Here is a 19,814-nt window from a genome sequence, read left to right as displayed (position 1 = left end):
GTTGCGGAGCACAGGCTCCGGACGCGCAGGCTCAGCGGCCATGGCTCACGGGCCCAGCCGCTCTGCGGCATGTGAGATCCTCCTGGACCGGGGCACGAACCGTGTCCCCTGCATCGGCAGGTGGACTCTCAAGCACTGCGCCACCAGGGAAGCCCTAGAACCATCTTTGATGGGACTGAAGCCCTAGACTGAAGAGGCCCTTTCAAGAGGACTGGAGAGGCTGGCAATGTTTTTGATAAAGAAAGGTTGAGTTTAAATTTCAAAAAGTATTGAGGAAAGGAACAGATGGGGGAAAGGAAAACAAGGGTCTGGGCCATGGCTTTGCGGGATTCTGTAACAACAGAAATGAGTACATTAGCCGGGTGATCACCTCTGAGAACGTCATCACACACCCAGTTCGGGGCACACACAGGACATGGGTTTCTGTGTCACCCAGGGTACTGCAAGCATCAGCACAAAAGCATTTCTCTACTTCAAAATACATGAGAGCAGCACGTGTAGGTAAGAATCAGAGCTCGTCCCTCCTGCCGGTCAGGCCCCCGTGCCCTCGGCGCTGGTACCGTACCTGCTGCGGCCCAGACGCCACAACCAGGACGGACTCAGCCTCACCCGAGGGAAGGCTGGACTCTGCTCCCTGCATCTCTGCGCTCGGTTGGAGGGCCCCTCAAAAGGTCCACAGTGGCTTCACACAATTTGTTTGCGACCCAAAGGGAAAAGGAATGTGACAGTTTTACTCGAGATCCCGACCATACCTCAACTGTCTCAGGCGGCCCGCTTCTCCGCGGTAGTTTCTCATCAGAATCTGAAAGGCAGGTTTCAAATGAACCCTGAGACTCACACTGTCAGCTCACTAAGCAACAGCCCCTAGTCCTGCTTCCAAACTGATGGAACAGCAGGTTTCCTAAGAGACTTAATGGTCTTCTACAGGGAGTTAGAAGAAATTAAGGGTTTCTTTAACTAAGGACACCGTCTGCATGTCCAACAGCCCTCCTCGCCTTCACTCCTCATCCGAGGGCTTGTCTGCATGTTTCCGTGTCACTGTGCAGCTCAATAAAACTGGCTGGAGAAGACAGGTTCAGTAGAATGAAGTCTGAGACTCAACCACTGATTTTCTGACAGCCTCTTCTCTCACATTCACAGCTAAGCATTACCTAGTGTGAGGATTATTAAACTCGGGTTTAATCCAAGTAAACGGAGTTGATTCTACTGAGGCTGTCTCCATATTATGACAATTTGTATGGTGAGCATTAATGGGAATTAAAGAAAAAGCTATTAAAGGTATGTTTGTGTGTCCAGCCTCAAAAGCTGGAAATTACAACGTAAAAGGGGTTACCTAGGCTTCCGTGTCAAAAAGCCATCTTTACTCTCAAGCACGGTGAAGAATATTTTGAATCATGCAGTTATTTTCCCCACGTTCTAGGGGAGCTACCAGAGTGGGAAGATGGGCGTGTCTGGTCCCCTTGCCTGAGCCAGCTAACGTACAAAGGTCTTGCGCTTTCATGTCAAACGCGCAGAATCTTTAGCAACGTTTGCAAGGTGAACGACAAGCACCCCACCTTCCCATTCCTGACAGGACACCGTGCTAGCTGGGTGCCCCAGCCCCGAGGCTACGGGAGTCCAGAGGGACACCTCTTACGTCCCTCTCGACAACACGCCCCAAAGACAGCACGAGGTGCCGATTTTGGCTTTCCGCTGAAAACTCGTCCCTTTCCCAAGTGAGGGAAAAAGGAGGATCTGTCAGCCTCAGCAACACTTTCTTTTCACTCGGGGTTCGGTCTCCTGCAGTGACTCTGATCCTGACCCACACACGCTGAACGTGCAGGACGCAGAGGAGGAAGTACGGACATCACACTACGCGAGGCGTCTGCAGCACAGAGGATGTACCGTCCAAACTGCAATGAGGACTGAAGGGCAGAAGCAAGGGCATTTAAAAATCATAAATGGTCACTGACTTCATCCAGGAGTGGGGAGCGCCGAGAGCAAGCCCCGCCCTGCTGAGCGGGCAGGCGCTCGGCAGGGCTTCAGTCAACGCTGAGGCCCAAGTACAGCGTGGAAGTTAGGTCTGCAGTTTTTCCCAGTCCCGCTCAACTTTAGTTAGGCATGGCTTTTCTTAATTAAAAGCACCCTACTTCTAATCAGAAATTATAGGATCAGTCTGTAAGTTTTGGAACGGAAAAGATACCATGAATAAGACTTTTCGTCTAGTGAAGTAAGTATCAAAAGTGAAAAACTACCCCAATTTAAACAATGTTTTATCGGAAATGTAGTTAAGGAAATGCCAAGTCTTTCAAAAGGACTCCCGGAATCAAATCTACTCTCCAAAACAGAGACCAGGTTTGGATTCCTTTCTAATGACTGTTTGAAAGCCACAGACATTTACAAATATCTCCTACAAGCACACGAAGGCGGGCACTCAGCACGGAGAGCAGGAGACAGTGCCCTTACTTGATCAGCATTCCTTGATTGGGCAGTAGTTCCAGATGGATCTTCCCACCTTCCTGAGTTCTCAGGTAGGCGAACTCCTCCAGCATGTCGATATCTGAGGCCAGATTCAGGGAACCACGTGAGAAAGCATGGAGCCCTGCTCTCCTGGAGGAGGAGACGGGCTCGCAGCCACTGAGAGACCTGCCCACGGCAACCGCACCAACAACCCAGCGCTGCCTGAGTCCAAACCCAGCGGTTCCTATGCCAGCCCAACTCCCTCACAAAGAGAAACATGTTTCTCAGGTAGCTGACTGAGCAGAGCCTACAGGGCCTCAGGAGCAGCATCTTTTGTTTTCTTAATAAGAAACGAAAGAGACGGTAGAGGTGCTATACACACTGCCCCCCTCCCCCCGCCCAAAGGTTAAGAAATGCTGCTCTAGGCACCTGGACAGGGATGTCAGACGCCTTGCAACTCAAAAATGATGTATTAAGAGAAGCAATGAAGTATGAACACCAGACCTTTCCCTAACCAACAGTATGCAATACAATGCTCCCCATCACGAAAGCCAGTGCTGGGTGGGGCAGCTTCTCTGGCGGGTGTCCAGCGGGCCCGTGACAGCTGCTGTTGTAACCCCAGACCCCAGGGGCCCTGTTCCCAGAGGAAGGCCAACGGAGAATCAGTCTACGGCCTCAGCAGTCACTCTGGGCCTGCAGGGAGCCTGCAGGCTCTTACTTCAGGCACCTTGGGTACCTTCCTAAGAAGCCACTTGAAGTGGAAAATGCAACAGGGCTGTCCACGTTCCTGATTCCTCTTTGAAGCCGTTCATGACTTTCACAAAACCAGCTGCCACAATCCCATTTTAAGTCACCATTCCTTCTCCTTTTCCCCCAAATCACCAAAACCATTATTTCTACCCCAAATGGTTCATTCATTTTTGTACCAAGCATTTCTTCTGCTCAAACAAGAAAAAGGATACTTGTAACATAATTGAAAAAATTCTCATATTGGAAGTTTCCTTGCTGGCAAATCTTATTGACGGCTTTCAAGAAAAGGGTCTCTCCCCGCGGCCACTCCTGCTGAAGCAGCACGATCACGTGCCCCAGCGCCATGTCGTCTCTGCTGTCTGTGAAGGCTCTCAGCTGCAGGACACAGAGGGGAGGGAGTCGCGGGGTGATCTCACACGCACCCGATACCACCTCCCCCAAAACTCTGCTGCAGGAAAGTGCGTGACTACGGTCACTACTCAGAAGGGACAGCAGAAGTCAAGGCTGCCTGGCAAACGTCACCGCTGCCGGCGAGGAGGGGCCCCACCACAGAACCCGGCTCCCGGGCACCCTCGTGAGCATCGAGGCGGGAGCCGGACATGCAGGGTGGGCCCGAGGCGCTGAACGCGGGGAGGAGGGCGCGAGGGAGGTGAGCGGTCTGGGTAACAGAGGAGAATCTGGGGACTTCTTTTAAGGGGCTGGGGGGTGGATGGAGGGCGGGCGCGAGGCCCCCTTAGACAGAGGGGTCTGAGGAGACCGTGGGACTGGGGAGAAAGGCCGGCGGGAGCCACAGGAAGGAGGACGCAGGGGTGTGAAGCGAGAAACCGTCAAAGGGCTTCTGGTTCTAAACCGGCAGCTGTGCCTGAAGTCACTGCAAATTGTTTCTGTTGCCTCAGTGCTTCAGATCAAGAGCCAGGTTTGGCAACCAGCGCCCTGAAGGGGAGGCCCGATACTGCTGCCCGCCGCTCACGAGCCTTCGCAGACAACTCAGCCTGTCCGCCCAGGCCGCCGCTCGCCACAGCCCAGCCCCTAGACTCTCCTGGCTCTGCTGGGCCTCTGCACAAGCTCAGCCCCGTGCCCTAGCCCTGTGATAATGAGCTCACATCCTTCCATGGGCCCAGCGGCACTTGTGCTCCCTTCTTCCGTAACTAATATATCCTGACTCGTAGGCGAATTCATGAAATATTTACTGGACACTGCCACAGGCAAGGTTATTTGCGTATCCACCCCACTATTACCTGTACATTATCTGTCCCACTGTTACCTGTAAACCTCTCGAGGATGGGGATTACTTCCTACTCATCTTTGCCTAGTACAGTCAATATTTAATAAATATTTGTTAATTCCTTACCCATGTGCTTTCCTCACTACACCAACCTGTTTTCAAAGGACTGAACTAACATTTGCGCCTAAGGCTCTCAATTCAAGTCATTCCAGATCATCAGAACAATCTTGCAAATTAATTTCCTTTACACTAATCAATGTGACGCTTACCTTAAAACAAGCTAACATTAAGTGCAGGCAATAGGGCATGATAGCCTTGCTGGTACAAGGCAGAAGCTTCAGATCTGAACCTAAGAAAAGTCCACAATATACTTGGTTAGTAGCAAAGAAAAGAGCTTTGAGAAGCAGATGTTTAAAGTGCTTTCCTTAAAAGGAAAAGGATAAGCAACAATCACATGGTCTCAACACAGTTAAACCACAATTACACTTAGTGAAGGCGAAACTGGTTTTTCAATGGTCTCTGGATTTCATTTCTCAATCTAAATTTCTAAAGTTGCTTAAATACTTATTATTATGAAACACTTGAAATACATAGAAAATGACAGAGATTATTACAAACACCAGAGTGCTCACCACTCAGCTGTATAAAATGCTGACATCTGCTTTAGTTTTAGATTTTAATATAAAGCATCGCGAGCTCAGTTCTCCTCTTCTGATGCCACCCCTGCCTCCCTCCTGAGAGAAGACTGCTTCATCATTCCTGTGCGCACTGCCTGCTTTTAACACAGGAATCTATATTCACCCACCACAGAGAAACGTTTTGTGTGTTTTCAGTCTACTATATAAATGGTGTCATAGTGTACGTATCTTTCTGCAGATTGTTTTTGGTACTAATATCTGTGGCTCTAGCTCATTGGTTTTCTGTGTTACGTAGTGTTCTGTTGGTTACATTGACCACAACTGATTTATCCATTCTTTTATGGTAAACACTGAGTATTCCAATGTCTCACTATTACCAACAATGCTGAAATAAACATTCTTATATATATTTTCTTGTGCACCTGTGGAAAAAACTTTAAGCAATGGTTGTTTTTCAAACCAAGACCACAGTCCTTTCCTTTATGCTGTGTGCTCTTTCTATCCTAAATCCTCTCTACCCCAGAGGCAAGAAGTAGCAAGAAATAAATATGCTTTTCATGTGGCGACCCTGTGCACACACACTTACACGTGTTCATACAGCTGGCTCCTGAGCAACACAGGTCTGAACTGCACACGTCCACTTATACATGGATTTTTCAGTAAATACAGTGTCTGCATTTTCATCTTACAGATCTCTAAATGAACTCAGTGTGGGGACAAGTTTGTATTGGATTAGAGATCACAACACGTGGAATCAAAAGAATTGCGGTCTGAGCTCTGATTTTATCCAAACTGTTCCAGCTTCCTGCCCTAGGCTGAGTCACTGGTCAATTCCTGTTTTTGAGGCAGAGAGCAGTACCCAGATTTTCGACCGCTGAGGGGAGGGATGGGTGTGAGCCCCTGGGTTAACTCCTGCATTGTTCAAGGGTCAACTGCGTGTCTAAAACAAAAGGTTCGTGAAATAAAATTTACCCTCTTTAGTGGAGATACATTCATTTTAATAACACTGTTACAGTCTATCTCATTAAAAAAGAAAATTTCTATTGGAAATTCATGACCCAGTAGGTGAGGGCCCAAGTTTGGAGATCACTGATCTGAAGTCTATACCTGGAAGGGGCACATAACCAGGTAGTGAGATGTGCAACTTGGTACTGCTAAACTGCTCTCCAAAGTGACCATATGAATCTCTGCGCCTTCCAGAAGCACGTGGGCCATGTGTATCTTCACGTCCTGACGGTCAATACGGCCACCCTTTACTCTCTGCTTCCTGATGTAAAATGATAGCTTATTGTTTTAATCTGAATTTCCTGTATTAATAATATGTGGAGAATCTTTCCAAGTAGTTTTTGGCCATTTGGCTTCTGTGAATCTGTTGTTCATATTTTTTGCCTGTTTTTCTATGGGGGGTTGGTTATTTGTTTCTTACAGGAGCTCTTTAAAAATTCTGGATACTAATTTTTTGTTGAATATATAAGTATATAAATATATAAATTGTGCTGGACAATTTTCTTGTAGTCTATAGCTTTTCACTTTGATCATAATATCTTTTGTTGGTGTTTTGATTTTAACGTGATCAAATTCACTAATCTTTTATGTCGTGTGCTCTTTATAGCCTAAATCCTTCTCTAACTAGAAAGCAACAAAGATCGTCTTCTGTATTTTCTTCTAAAAAAGTTTTAGTTTTAATATTTAAATCTTAAAATTTAAAGGGTTCTTGTGTAGTATGAAGGAGGAATCTCTTTTCTGTCGTTTTTATATTTGGATCATCAACTGTAACAGTACCAACTTACAGGATAAATTCATTCTTCCTCCCCTGGACTGTAATGCTACCAGTTTCTTGGTTCTCTATTCTGTTCCTGGGGTCAATCTCTACGCCAATGCTACACTTTAAAATTAGTTTTGATGTCCGCTAGGTCAAGTCTTACCCACCTGATCTGTTTCTGTTCCAAAGAGATATTAATTTTTGAAGGGGTCTGGGCTATATCTATTTTTTTCAACCTTTTGTTGTGGAAAATCCCAAACATATAAAAAGTAAACAGAACAGTATAATGAATTCCCAATAAGTATCAAAACTGTCATGCTTTGTCTTCTAGAAAGCTTTTAGTGTCCTAAGAAACCTACTACCAGTCTCAAAGAAATGTTCTTCTAAAAAAGTGTTATCATTTAGCTTTTCCATTTAGTCTCTCTGCTCCAGCTCAAATTAATATTTGGGAATAATGTGAGGTAGGAGGTGAGGGTCTTTTTTTCTTCTACATGAAGATCCCTTTGTTCCAGCACCATTTGTTGAAAAGGCTTTCCTTTCTCCATTGAATTACTTTGGCGTCTTCATGGAAAATCATTTGACCATACTTATGTGGGTCCATTTCTGGATTCTCCAATCTTATGCCAATACTGTCTGGATAACTGTAGCTTTATATTAAACCCTGCTATCAGGTAGGGTCACTTGTCCAATTTTGTTAGTCTTTTTCAAAACTGTTGGTAGTATTTCCATATAAATTTTAGAATCAGTTTGTCAACGTCTGTTAAAAAAAAAAAAGTCTGCTGGGATTTTGATTGGGATTGCATTGAATCTATAGAGACATTTGGGGAGAACTGGTATCCTAACAATATTGAGTCTTCTAACCTACAAACATGATTTTGCACATCTTTCATTAAATTTATCCCTAAGTATTTTACGGGTTTTGATGTTATTCTATTTGGAGATTCCTTGACTTTTCCACGTAGCCAAATATGTAGCTGTGAATAAAAACGGTTCTTTTTCAACCTTTCTTTTTCTTGCTTATTGTGTTTGCTAGAATCTTCAGGATGTTGAATTGAGGTGCTGACAGCAGACACCCCTATATTGCTGCTGGTCTTGGGGAAAGCATTCAATATTTCATAGTTAAGAATGATGCTAAGGAAGTTTCCTCCTATCTCTAGTTTACTAAAATTAAAAAAAAATCATGAATGATAAATGCAGACATAATTGAATTCTGTCTGCATCCATTAAGACAATCTTGTGATTTTTCCTCTTTAATCTGCTAATGTGGTGAACTGCAGTGATTGGTTTTTCTGTGTTAAACCACCTTTGCATTCCGGGTATACTTGGCCGTTATGTATTTTCTTTCTTATATATTGCTGTATTTGCTTATATTTTGTTAAGAATTTTGGCATCTATGATCATGACAGACACTGGCCTTTAATGTTCTTCTCTTGTTTGGTTTTGCTATCAGGGTTATGTTGGTCTTAAAAACTGAATTGGTAAGTGTTCCCTCTTTCTCTATTTTCTCCAAAAGTGTGTACAGGATTGGAGTTATTTCTTACTAAATGCTTGACAAGATTCACAGTGAAGCCAATTGGGCCTGGAGCTTTCTTTGTGGGAAAGTTTTCGACAACAAATTTGATTTCTTTGATAGATATAAAACATTCAGATTTTCTATTTCATTTTGTGTCTGTTTTGGTAAGTTGTGTTTTTCAAGGAATTCTTTCCATTTCACCTAAATTGTTAAATTTATTGGCAAAAAGTTATTCACAACCTATTCTCTTACTGTCCTTCTGGTTTCAGCATGATCTGGAGTGACACTCCCGCTTCCATTCCTGATACTGGTTATTTGTATTTACTACCTTCCTGGTCAATCTTGTTAGGGGTTCATCAATTTCATTAACTTTTTTCAGAAAACCGACTTTTTGCTTTATTCATTTCCTCTATTTTTTTCTGTTTCATTAGTTTCTGCTCTTGTCTTTATTATTCCCCATTTTCTACTTGGCTTGGGTTTGACAGATTATCTTTTTTCCAACTTCTAAGATGGAACTTAGATCATGACAGTGGGGCTCTCTTCCTTTCCTATGAAGCATCACAGCTCAATTTACGTAGTTTTTCAACAATGAGCAACTTGAGGTAAAGCTCAAAACAGCCCAAGAGAGACATGCTAAGAGATCCTTCTCAACTAATTATTACAAGATTTCCTAGAATTGGTAAAGATAGGAAAAGGAGCTCACTGATACTCTTCAAAGAGCCAACAAACTCAGGAACTGACGAGAACTTTGGAAGAAGGACAGATTTATGGCTGCTTATGAAATCAGAGCCACGAAAAGCTTGGCGAGCACTTCGCTCCTTATACAATTTGTCAAGCCCTGCAGATCACATGGTATTATGTTGTCAGGAATTACAAAAAATTCCCAGCCTTAGGTCCTAAAGCTATTTCTATAAAATAAAAATAAAATTTGTCACTGTACCTTTTCTAAACTTGGGCTTTATTTTTGAGGGTTCTTCCTGTGACTTGCCTCCGTCCTGGATGGGGAGGACCATGTAGCACATCAAATCAAGGACCTTCTCACACGTCATCTAGAGAAGACAAGACCAGAAGGAACTAACTGAAAGTTTCTGACTGAAACCAAATCTATGTAACTAAAACCTCTGCAGCACAAGTGGGGCCACCTGTGCACAGAGCTGGGGAGCACGGCCCCAGGACGCCACGTGACCAGTACTGTCTGCTTGACACCGAGTGTAGAAAAATAACTGAGATTAAATCCACGTACTAGACCATTCAGGGAACACTAACTCATTCTTCACTGTTAAAAAACAAAAGAACAAAACTTAAAAATGAATCAAGCATTAACTAAGCTACCAAAGTGTTTCACAGCACAGTGGAATCCAAAAGAAGTATGTCCCCATCTTAAGGACATTTACTAACTCACTGAATAGAAAAATTAACAAAATGGGACACATGGTGGTGGACTAAAATGGTATGTTTAGAGCATAATTTAAAACTAAGTAGAAACACCCACAGGCTAAACTAGCAGGAAAAATTTCAGGCAGGAAGGTGATCTAAGCCTTAAAGGCGGGCAGGATCTGAAATATGGAAAAGAGAAAAACGGGTTTTCAAAGGAGGAGAGAAAGACGTGAGGAAGGCTTCCTACTGGTTTTGGCGATTCCCTTGAGGGGAAGGAGGGCGTGGTTTAGGAAACAGACATGAAACTGGACCGATGATGTGCTGGTGGATGAGAGGCGGCCCCAGGTGCCCCACGGAGCAGGTGGTCTCGAACCACAGAGAGCAGGGCATCACCTTCTGTCCACCCACCAAACTCCAGTAGTAACAGTCAGAATCGGCTGAAGGAGCATTTCCTGTGTGTCAGGCACAACCCCCTACTACCCCCATTTTACAGATGATGAAGTGGAATCTTAAATCCACGCTTCCCAACCTTTTTCATGTCTTGGCACATCCAGAAAATAGTATTTGTAAGGCTGCTCTGAGCTGGCAGCAAATGATCTGGGGCTTAGCTGCCCAAGCCACAGCTAACTGCCTGGGGCTGAGGGGTCGGTATCCTGGCACATCCAGAATCACCCATGGCCACAGGGTCATGAAGCTCCAGCTTTGAGAGATCGGCAGCTCGGTAGTTAAGAACTTGAACCCTGGAGTTAGACAGGTCACAGCGCTAGTGAGTAGTGGGACCAGGCGTCAACTCAGAATCATATGCCGCCATCATTCAATACCCACCTTCAGCCAGGCTTTCCCCCAAATCTCTCCCTGAGGGTGTGGGCCCGGGTGAAACCACCCTTCCCTGAATGACTGCTGTGCACAGGTCTGAGGCAAACCGCTAGCACTAGATTTTTAACTGTCTTACATAAACACCTGCACTTCTCTCTCCAACTCGAATTAGATGTCTTTGAACACAGGGATCCCACCCTGGGGCACCCAGGAAGTCAACACCTCAATGAAATGGAATGATGACAGCAATGTTGTAGAGAGTTGACCATAACTTATAGGGTTGGAAAAATGGTTACAAGCAACAAACTCAGTTAAAAGCCGTGCGTTACGGTGGTGGCAGTGGAAATAAAAGGCACTATGCCAAAAGCACTGGTGCCCCATCCTGGAAGAGACAAAAGGACCAGCTTGAGTAAGAGCCTCTGTGACTTGACAGGTGGTGTCTAAGGTCCAGAGAACTAAGGAAATGCACATCTGGACATGCTGAGTCCCAGCCAAAGACAGGCAGTCAGAGACTCAGGAATCGGGTAAGGTAGAAACCAAAGATGAAAGCCTAAGAGCGACCCGCACGGAGGTGGTAACAGGAGCCCTCAGAGAGAATGAGTCTGCGTAGCTTAATCAAATCTACCAGTTTACTGTACGTTCCCTCGTACAATGCAGAACAGCAGTACAGTGCACGGCTGTCTAATTCTACATGACACGTGTATCTGTGTGCATAACTATGTGCTCTCTTAAGTTCTCAAAAGGAACCAACTGAAACTTAGAATTAGGCACCTGACAACATAAGTGATGGTAGAAAAGCATTTCAATTTTAAATGCACATACTTCACATACTTATTAACTTTTTCTTTCTAAAATTCATCACAGCAAATTATAAATCATATTTCAAAGTTCAAGTTAAAAAATTTAATTTAGCGTTTTTAATCACAAAGTAATCAACTTAACATATAGAGAGACAGGAAGAAATCAGAGTTTGCGTGTTAAGGTGTGACTTGAATCTATCCAGTAACTGTGCGTATAAAGCTGGTGATCACGCTCACCGCATGCAGGTGTTTACTGTGGACCGAAGCTGTGCGGCCACCATGCAAGGAGGGGCTCACAGCACAGAGAAGACAGGTCTGTTCACACAGCTGCTCCTGCAACACCCCTAGGAGGTGTCACCACCACGTAAAAAGAGAACCTGAGGTTCAGATAAGCTATTGTGAATCTCCATCTCCCACTTGGTGAAGGCCTCTTCTGTCCAAGTACAAGAGGACTGACTCCACTCTAAAGGGATTCCAGGCAAGAAAGTAAAAATCATCCTCCAACAAATGGAATAATGAGCGGGAAATGTGAAAAGTATGGAAGCCTAACTTGAGGGAAGCTATAGAAAGGAGGAAATTAAACAGCATCACTAAGCTTTTCACCAGCAGATTAGATAATAAAATCTAGGCAGAAAGAGCAAGCTTCAAGTAAACATGCACTGAATTAAAAAGCCACTCTGGGAAAAAAAAAAGAAAGCCCCAGGGTCGCCGAGTGCACCTGCGCGTCCCCGTGCCAGGCACCCAGTACTCACTCTGTACTCCCCCAAGGCGAAGTGGCAGGTCGCCAGCTGAATGAGCGCCCTCTGATGCTCCAAGGTCCCCTGTCCCGAGATCTGTGGCTGAGGAAGTGGTCCCTGGAGAGCTGCCAAGTGGTGCAGGCTGGCTATGGCCTTTTTATATTGACCCTTAGAAAGTCACAGCAAGGAGGGAAACACAGTGCCATTAAAGAATCTCCAGAGCTAATTACGCCCCTAGCAAGCAACCACAAATCAGGCACCTGTGCTTAATCATTTGAGGAGGGAATGGAGACAGCTACAGAATCAAACCAACTTAGCTAAAGCTACATGGAGGGGGACTTCATAAATACAAAGATTTTTCCTTCTAGTCTTAATTCTTGAGACTGAATAAAATGACACAAGTTCTTTGGTAGGGTACATTTTGGATATACCACTTCTTTATGACTATTTTACTACTAATACCATTTCTCCTTCATGAAGGCTGGAAGCTGCAACCTGCCCATTTCAACAACGGGGGTTAGAAGCTCTCCCTCTCGTTACTGAATCCTCTCTCCCTTCTGGACATAAGTACCTCGAGGACAGCAGAGCAAGGCAGCAGGGCTCCCCCAGAGCAGACAGGAGGGGTGAGCAGTGTTTGTCTTTCACTGAGAAATAAAACTCTTACTTTCAGAGAGGGGTGTGATTGGACCCCCAAAAGTAACCCAGGTGTGGGCCTGCCGTCCGGAACTGTTCTCGGCTTAAAGTGGACCACAATCCCCTCATCAGTGAAGACAGAACATCTGCCTTCAGAGCAGGAGGAAACACATACACCTTCACGCTGAAGATGCTCGCAGCAACCGTGGTCCCGTCAAGACACAGGTACTGAAACATACATTACCTGATAGATGATCACATCATTGAGGAAGATTCTCAACCAAAGCCAAGTATCCGTCTTCCACGCCAAACAAATTCTTGTAAATTCTGAGCAAGAATTCAAAAGCTAATTTACCAGAAATATGTAACACAGAAGCAGAGAATAAAGCTGACATACCCACCAACAGAACAATAGTCAGAGAGAAACAAATTACCAAAAAATGGATGTAACTTTAGACTTTGATTTCTAAAACAATGGTCTGGACTTTCAGTTAGATAGTAAAGTTAGGGCAGAATACTTACCAGTAATACACAAGAAATAATCTTATTAGGCACCAACACTTACTAAGCACACATCATGTGCTAGCAGCTGCTCAAAATGCTTTTCACACATTACTTTATCTTTTAAACTGCTTTGTTTTCACCCAGTTAAAGTAATAAATATATGATACTAAGAGTTTCACTCATTTTTTTAAGTCGATTTATACCTAAAGAAAAACATCCCCTCCAAAAGTCACATACCTGTTCACCATTCTAGATGTGACAAGGAGGAATTGGATGATGCAATGTTTACCTAGAAACTATGACATGACACATCAAACAAGGTGTCTGTATAGGCACGTGACAGGAGCAGGCCAGGGACAAATGTCCACTGGCCAGGAGGAAAGTAACGGCCTTGATCCCAAAGTACAGGAAAATATGCTGGTTAGCAGAGTGCTAGTGACTTCTGAGTAGTGTTGAAATACTCAATAGTGTAAGTATTATACAGAGGAAACTCCCTCTCATTTCTATGCTCAAAGCGGGCTTTCTGCAGTGTTTGGAATTTGGGCTTTCAAGCAACGGGAGTCAAGTCAGGCAGCACAGCCGCACCTTTTGCAGCCTTAGTCACATGTGGCTGGAGGGGGCACAAAGCAGCGGCAGAGCGACTAGAAGCACCGGACAAACCCAGCAAGAAAAAAGTCCAGCAATATAAATTTTAACAGAAAGACCACACCCCTCTCCCTCCAAGTCCACCCCAATCCCGATTATAATACACCCCCAGTGCAGGAGCTAAGAGGTAAATGGTTATTTGAATATTTATAACTGATTAGATTTCCTGCTCAAAAAAGAATCCTATGAAATGTGTGAACTACTGTAATCAATTTAATTAGCCGTTAGTGACTTGACATTTCGAGTAGAATGATGAACCTTTTTGGCATAATGATTTCACATAAAAAATGAAATATCACAACAGGATAAGCATGCCTTACCCTTGTCAAGGAATTCCAGGGAATAGAGCAGCTCCCAGCTCTCTCTGGCCAGCTTAAAGCTTTCCAACACCTCGATCGAGTTAGCAAGTTCTGCCTTATTGACAACAATGTGACGACTCCTTCCTTTTGCTGAACAGTCTTCATCGTCCGAACTCTGCTTAGAGAATGTGAAGAACATGATTAGAGTTATAAAGATAGTCACTACTTAAACACTATTACATTTATTGCTGCCAATTCTGATTATTATATGAATTTCATATCAAAGGATACTATCATGAGTGTAATACAATTTTTTGAATTTAACAATTTAGCTTTAAAAAGTAACATAAAATTTTCATCCTTTCACACATTTGATAGTTACTTTTAAAATTAAGGTTTTCTGATGATAAATTCTAAGCTTATGTTGGCTTCAGAGTAAAGCTATAGAGTTAAAACTTCCAATAACTTAAAAAATATATCAGCGTTATAAAAGCCAAAACTTACATTTTTACATTTAGGGATACAGCTTAACTAAGTAGCACCTGTTTTACAGTTTACTTTTTTCCAATATGTGACATTTAATTTGCTTCCAAGAAACGGTTTGTTCTGTAGTGCAATAAAATTAAAGCCTGAGTCCTCTGAGAAATAATTAAGAGAAACTGTTACTTATCTTTTGTTCACTGCATATAACTTCTCCAATGGCCACCCAATGCAAGCTGTCTGGCCAGGAATTACATTTGTCTGCATTTACCCATTTTACTTTATAATAAACTTTCCTACGTTTCTTGCTCTTCATCTCAAATAAAGCCAAAGAAAAGAGAGGGCCTCAGAGAAAGGCAACTATTGTAAATGTCACTGAGTATGGTCAGACTTTTTGCCAAAAACAAGTAAAGTCAAAAAAGCTCCATTTCACTTTATTTTCCTGAAAATTTCTTGAATCTTTTATTCTACCTATGTCAGTTTTATTAATTCATTGACCCAAATTAAATTCTCCCTGCAGATTTTTACCCCACTAAGACCGTTTAAAAATATGTACAAATAGGGCTTCCCTGGTGGCGCAGTGGTTGAGAATCCGCCTGCCGATGCAGGGGACACGGGTTCGTGCCCCAGTCTGGGAAGATCCCACATGCCGCGGAGCGGCTGGGCCCGTGAGCCATGGCCGCTGAGCCTGCGCGTCCGGAGCCTGTGCTCCACAACGGGGGAGGCCACAACAGTGAGAGGCCCGCGTACCGCAAAAAAAAAAAAAAAAAAAAAGTACAAATAAACACATCTATGAAACAGAAACAGACTCACAGACATAGAGAAGAGACTGTGGTTGCCAAGGGTGGGAATGGGGGAGGGAAGAACTGGGAGTTTGGGATTAACAGATGCAAACTATTATATATAGAATGGATAAAAAACAAGATTCTACTGTATAGCACACGGAACTATATTCAATAGCCTGTAATAAACCATAATGGAAAAGAATATGGAAAAGAATATATATGTATAACTGAATCAATTTGCTGTACAAAAGAAACTAATACAACACTGTAAATCAACTGAATTTTTAAAATTCAATAAAATTAAAAAAAAAAACGTAAAAATATTTCAGCTAAAAGCTCCAATCCTCATAAGCAAAACCAACAAACCTCTAGCCAGGCTCATCAAGAAGAAAAGAGAGGAACTAAATAAAATAAGAAATGAAAGAGGAGAAATAACAACCAATACTGGAGAAACAAAAAAAATCCTAAAAGAATACTATGAACAGTTACATGCCAATGACATGGACAACCTACAAGAAATGGACAAGTTTCTAGAAACATACAGCCTGTCAAAACTTAATCAAGAAGAAACAGATACTCTGAACAGACCAATCACTAAAACAGAATCTGTAATTTAAAAAACTCCCTGTAAACAAAAGTCCAGGATGAGATGGCTTCACTGGGGAATTCTACCAAACACACAAAGAAGAACTCATACCAATCCGTCTCAAACTCTTCCAAAAGACTGAACAGGAGGGAACACTCGCAAAGTCATTCTATGAAGTCACCATCACCCTGATACCAAACCAGACAAAGACACTACAAAAAAAGAAAATTACAGGTCAATATCTTTGATAAATATAGATGCAAAAATCCTCAACAAAATATTAGCAAACTGAATCCAACAATACATAAAAATGATCATACACCCATGATCAAGTTAGATTCATTCCAGGGTCACAAGGATGGTTCAACAAAACACTAATCAATCAATGTGATACACCATATTAACAAAAGAAAAGACAAAAACCACATGATTACCTCAACAGATGCAGAAAAAGCATCTGATAAAACTCAACATATGGACTTCCCTGGTGGCGCAGTGGTTAAGAATCCGCCTGCCAATGCACGGGACACAGATTCGATCCCTGGTCCAGGAAGATCCCACATGCTGTGGAGCAACTAAGCCTGTGCACCACAACTACTGAAGCCTGCACACCCTAGAGCCTGCGTGCCACAAATACTGAGCCCATGCCCTGCAATTACTGAAGCCCGTGCACTCTAGGGTCCACGTGCCGCAACTACTGAGCCTGCGTGCTGCAACTACTGAAGCCCGCACGCCTAGATCCCGTGCTCCGCAACAAGAGAAGCCACCACAATGAGAAGCCAATGATCATACACCCATGATCAAGTTAGATTCATTCCAGGGTCACAAGGATGGTTCAACAAAACACTAATCAATCAATGTGATACACCATATTAACAAAAGAAAAGACAAAAACCACATGATTACCTCAACAGATGCAGAAAAAGCATCTGATAAAACTCAACATATGGACTTCCCTGGTGGCGCAGTGGTTAAGAATCCGCCTGCCAATGCACGGGACACAGATTCGATCCCTGGTCCAGGAAGATCCCACATGCTGTGGAGCAACTAAGCCTGTGCACCACAACTACTGAAGCCTGCACACCCTAGAGCCTGCGTGCCACAAATACTGAGCCCATGCCCTGCAATTACTGAAGCCCGTGCACTCTAGGGTCCACGTGCCGCAACTACTGAGCCTGCGTGCTGCAACTACTGAAGCCCGCACGCCTAGATCCCGTGCTCCGCAACAAGAGAAGCCACCACAATGAGAAGCCTGTGCACCACAACGAAGAATAGCCCCTGCTCACTGCAATTAGAGAAAGCCCTTGCGCAGCAACGAAGACCCGATGCAGACAAAAAATAAATAAGAAAAAACAAAACAAAACAAAACTCAACATCCATTCATGATGAAAGTTCTCACCAAAGGGGGAATGAACGTATCTCAACATAATAAAACCACTTACGACAAACCCACGCACGCCTAGATCCCGTGCTCCGCAACAAGAGAAGCCACCACAATGAGAAGCCTGTGCACCACAACGAAGAATAGGCCCTGCTCACTGCAATTAGAGAAGGCCCTTGCGCAGCAACGAAGACCCGATGCAGACAAAAAATAAATAAGAAAAAAACAAAACAAAACAAAACTCAACATCCATTCATGATGAAAGTTCTCACCAAAGGGGGAATGAACGTATCTCAACATAATAAAACCACTTACGACAAACCCACAGCCAACATAATACTTAATGGTGAAAAGCTGAAAGCCTTCCCACTAAAATCTGGAACAAGACAAGGATGCCCACTCTTACCACTTCTATTCAACACAGTATTGGAAGTCTTAACCCAGCAATTAGACAAGAAAAAGAAATAAAAGGTATCCAAATTGGAAGGGAAGAGGTAAAACTGTCATTGTATGCAGAAGAAATGATACTCTATACAGAAAATCCTAAAGACTCCACACAAAAAATATTAGAACCAATAAATGAATTCAGCAAGGTAGTAGGATATAAGATAAATATACAAAAATCTGTTACATTTCTTCACACTAACAATGAAATATCAGAAAGAGAAAGTAAAAAAAAAAAAAAAAAAAGATCCCATTTAAAATCATGTCAAAAAATAAATAAACCTAGGAATAAACCTAACCAAGGAGGTGAAAGACCTGTACGCTGAGAACTCTAAAACACTGATAAAGGAAACTGAAGATGATTCAAAGAAATGGAAAGGTATCCCATGCTCTTGAAATGGAAGAATTAATATTGTTAAAAGGGCCATACTACCCAAAGTAATCTACAAATTTAATGTGATCCTTTATCAAATTACCCATGACATTTTTCACAGAGCTAAAACAAATAATCCTAAAATTTATATGGAACCACAAAAGACCTAGAATTGCCAAAGCAATTCTCAGGAAAAAGAACAAAGCTGGAGGCATAACCCTCCCAGACTTCAGACAATACTACAAAGCTATAGTAATCAAAATAGCATGGTATTGGCAGAAAAACAGACATATAGATCAATGGAACAGAATAGAGACCAGAAATAAACCCACACAACTCTGGTCAATTAATCTTCAACAGAGGAGGCAAGAATATACAATGGAGAAAAGACAGTCTCTTCAGCAAGTGGTGCTGGGAAAGCTGGACAGCCACATGCAAATCAATGAAATTAGAACACTCCCTCAAAACATACACGAAAATAAACTCGAAATGGTCTGAAGACTTATATATAAAGCATGACACCATAAAACAGCTATAAGAGAACATAGGCAAAACATTCTCAGACATTAATCATAGTAATATTTTCTTAGATCAGTCTCCCAAGGCAAAAGAAATAAAAACAAAAATAAACAAATGGCACCTAACCAAGCTTATAAGCTTTTGCTCAGCAAAGAAACTCATAGGAATGCAAGAGATTTCTGTGCATTAATTTTGTATCCTGCTACTTTACCAAATTCATTGATTAGCTCTAGCAGTTTTCTGGTAGCCTCTTTTCTTTTTGTTTCGTTTTGTTTTTTTGTTTTTGGCGGCATTGGATCTTTGTTGCTGCACGCGGGCTTTCTCTAGTTGAGGCGAGCGGGGGCTACTCTTCATTGTGGTGTGCGGGCTTCTCACTGTGGTGGTTTGGTGGTTTCTCTTGTTGTGGAGCACAGGCTCTAGGTGTGCGGGCTTCAGTAGTTGTGGCTGGCAGGCTCTAGAGCACAGGCTCAGTAGTTGTGGCACATGGGTTTAGTTGCTCCGTGGCATGTGGGTTCTTCCCAGACCAGGGCTCGAACCCGTGTCCCCTGCATTGGCAGGCGGATTCTTCACCACTGTGCCACCAGGGAAGCCCTCTGGTAGCATCTTTATGATTCTCTATGTATAGTGTCATGTCATCTGCAAACAGTGAGTTTTACTTCTCCTTTTCTGATCTGGATTCCTTTTATTTCTTTTTCTTCTTTGACTGCTGTGGCTAAAACTTCCAAAACTATGTATCTTTCAATTTCTTAATATGGTGTATCACATTGTTTGATTTGCATAGCAGGATACAAAATTAATGCACAGAAATCTCTTGCATTCCTATACATCAATGGTGAAAAATCTGAAAGAGAAATTAAGGAAACATTCCCATTGACCACTGAAACAAAAAGAATAAAATACCTAGGAATAAACCTACCCAAGGAGACAAAAGACCTGTATAAAGAAAACTATAAGATACTGATGAAAGAAATTAAAGATGATACAAACAGATGGAGAGGTATACCATGTTCTTGGATTCAAAGAATCAACATTTTGAAAATGACTATACTACCCAAAGCAATCTACAAATTCAATGCAATCTCTATCAAACTACCAATGGCATTTTTCA

The 19,814-nt window shown here is 42.9% G+C and overlaps 1 protein-coding gene across 6 annotated transcripts in view; it reads right to left on the bottom strand.

Moving 5' to 3' along the window:
• INTS10 (integrator complex subunit 10) overlaps nucleotides 1–19,814 on the bottom strand; it is a 39,133-nt gene that overhangs the window by 3,228 nt on the left and 16,091 nt on the right. For 2 of the 6 annotated variants that reach the window (XM_028481359.2, XM_007127100.4), the window contains exons 10-16: nucleotides 14,160–14,316; nucleotides 12,935–13,017; nucleotides 12,073–12,225; nucleotides 9,268–9,376; nucleotides 4,684–4,763; nucleotides 3,402–3,564; nucleotides 2,446–2,539 (exon numbers count right to left, since the gene is read on the bottom strand). In XM_028481359.2, coding sequence (XP_028337160.1) covers nucleotides 2,446–2,539; nucleotides 3,402–3,564; nucleotides 4,684–4,763; nucleotides 9,268–9,376; nucleotides 12,073–12,225; nucleotides 12,935–13,017; nucleotides 14,160–14,316 — 839 coding nt within the window. Of the gene's footprint in view, nucleotides 1–6; nucleotides 332–752; nucleotides 803–2,445; nucleotides 2,540–3,401; nucleotides 3,565–4,683; nucleotides 4,764–9,267; nucleotides 9,377–12,072; nucleotides 12,226–12,934; nucleotides 13,018–14,159; nucleotides 14,317–19,814 lie in introns of those variants that run through there. The other 4 variants (XM_024131458.3, XM_007127101.4, XM_028481362.2 and 1 more) reach the window with 3 other exon arrangements.

This window comes from Physeter macrocephalus, chromosome 20 (assembly GCF_002837175.3).
Source record: "Physeter macrocephalus isolate SW-GA chromosome 20, ASM283717v5, whole genome shotgun sequence".
NCBI lineage: Eukaryota > Metazoa > Chordata > Mammalia > Artiodactyla > Physeteridae > Physeter > Physeter macrocephalus.
Note: the sequence above shows the minus strand (reverse complement) of the source record. Positions and strands in the feature narration are given on the sequence as shown.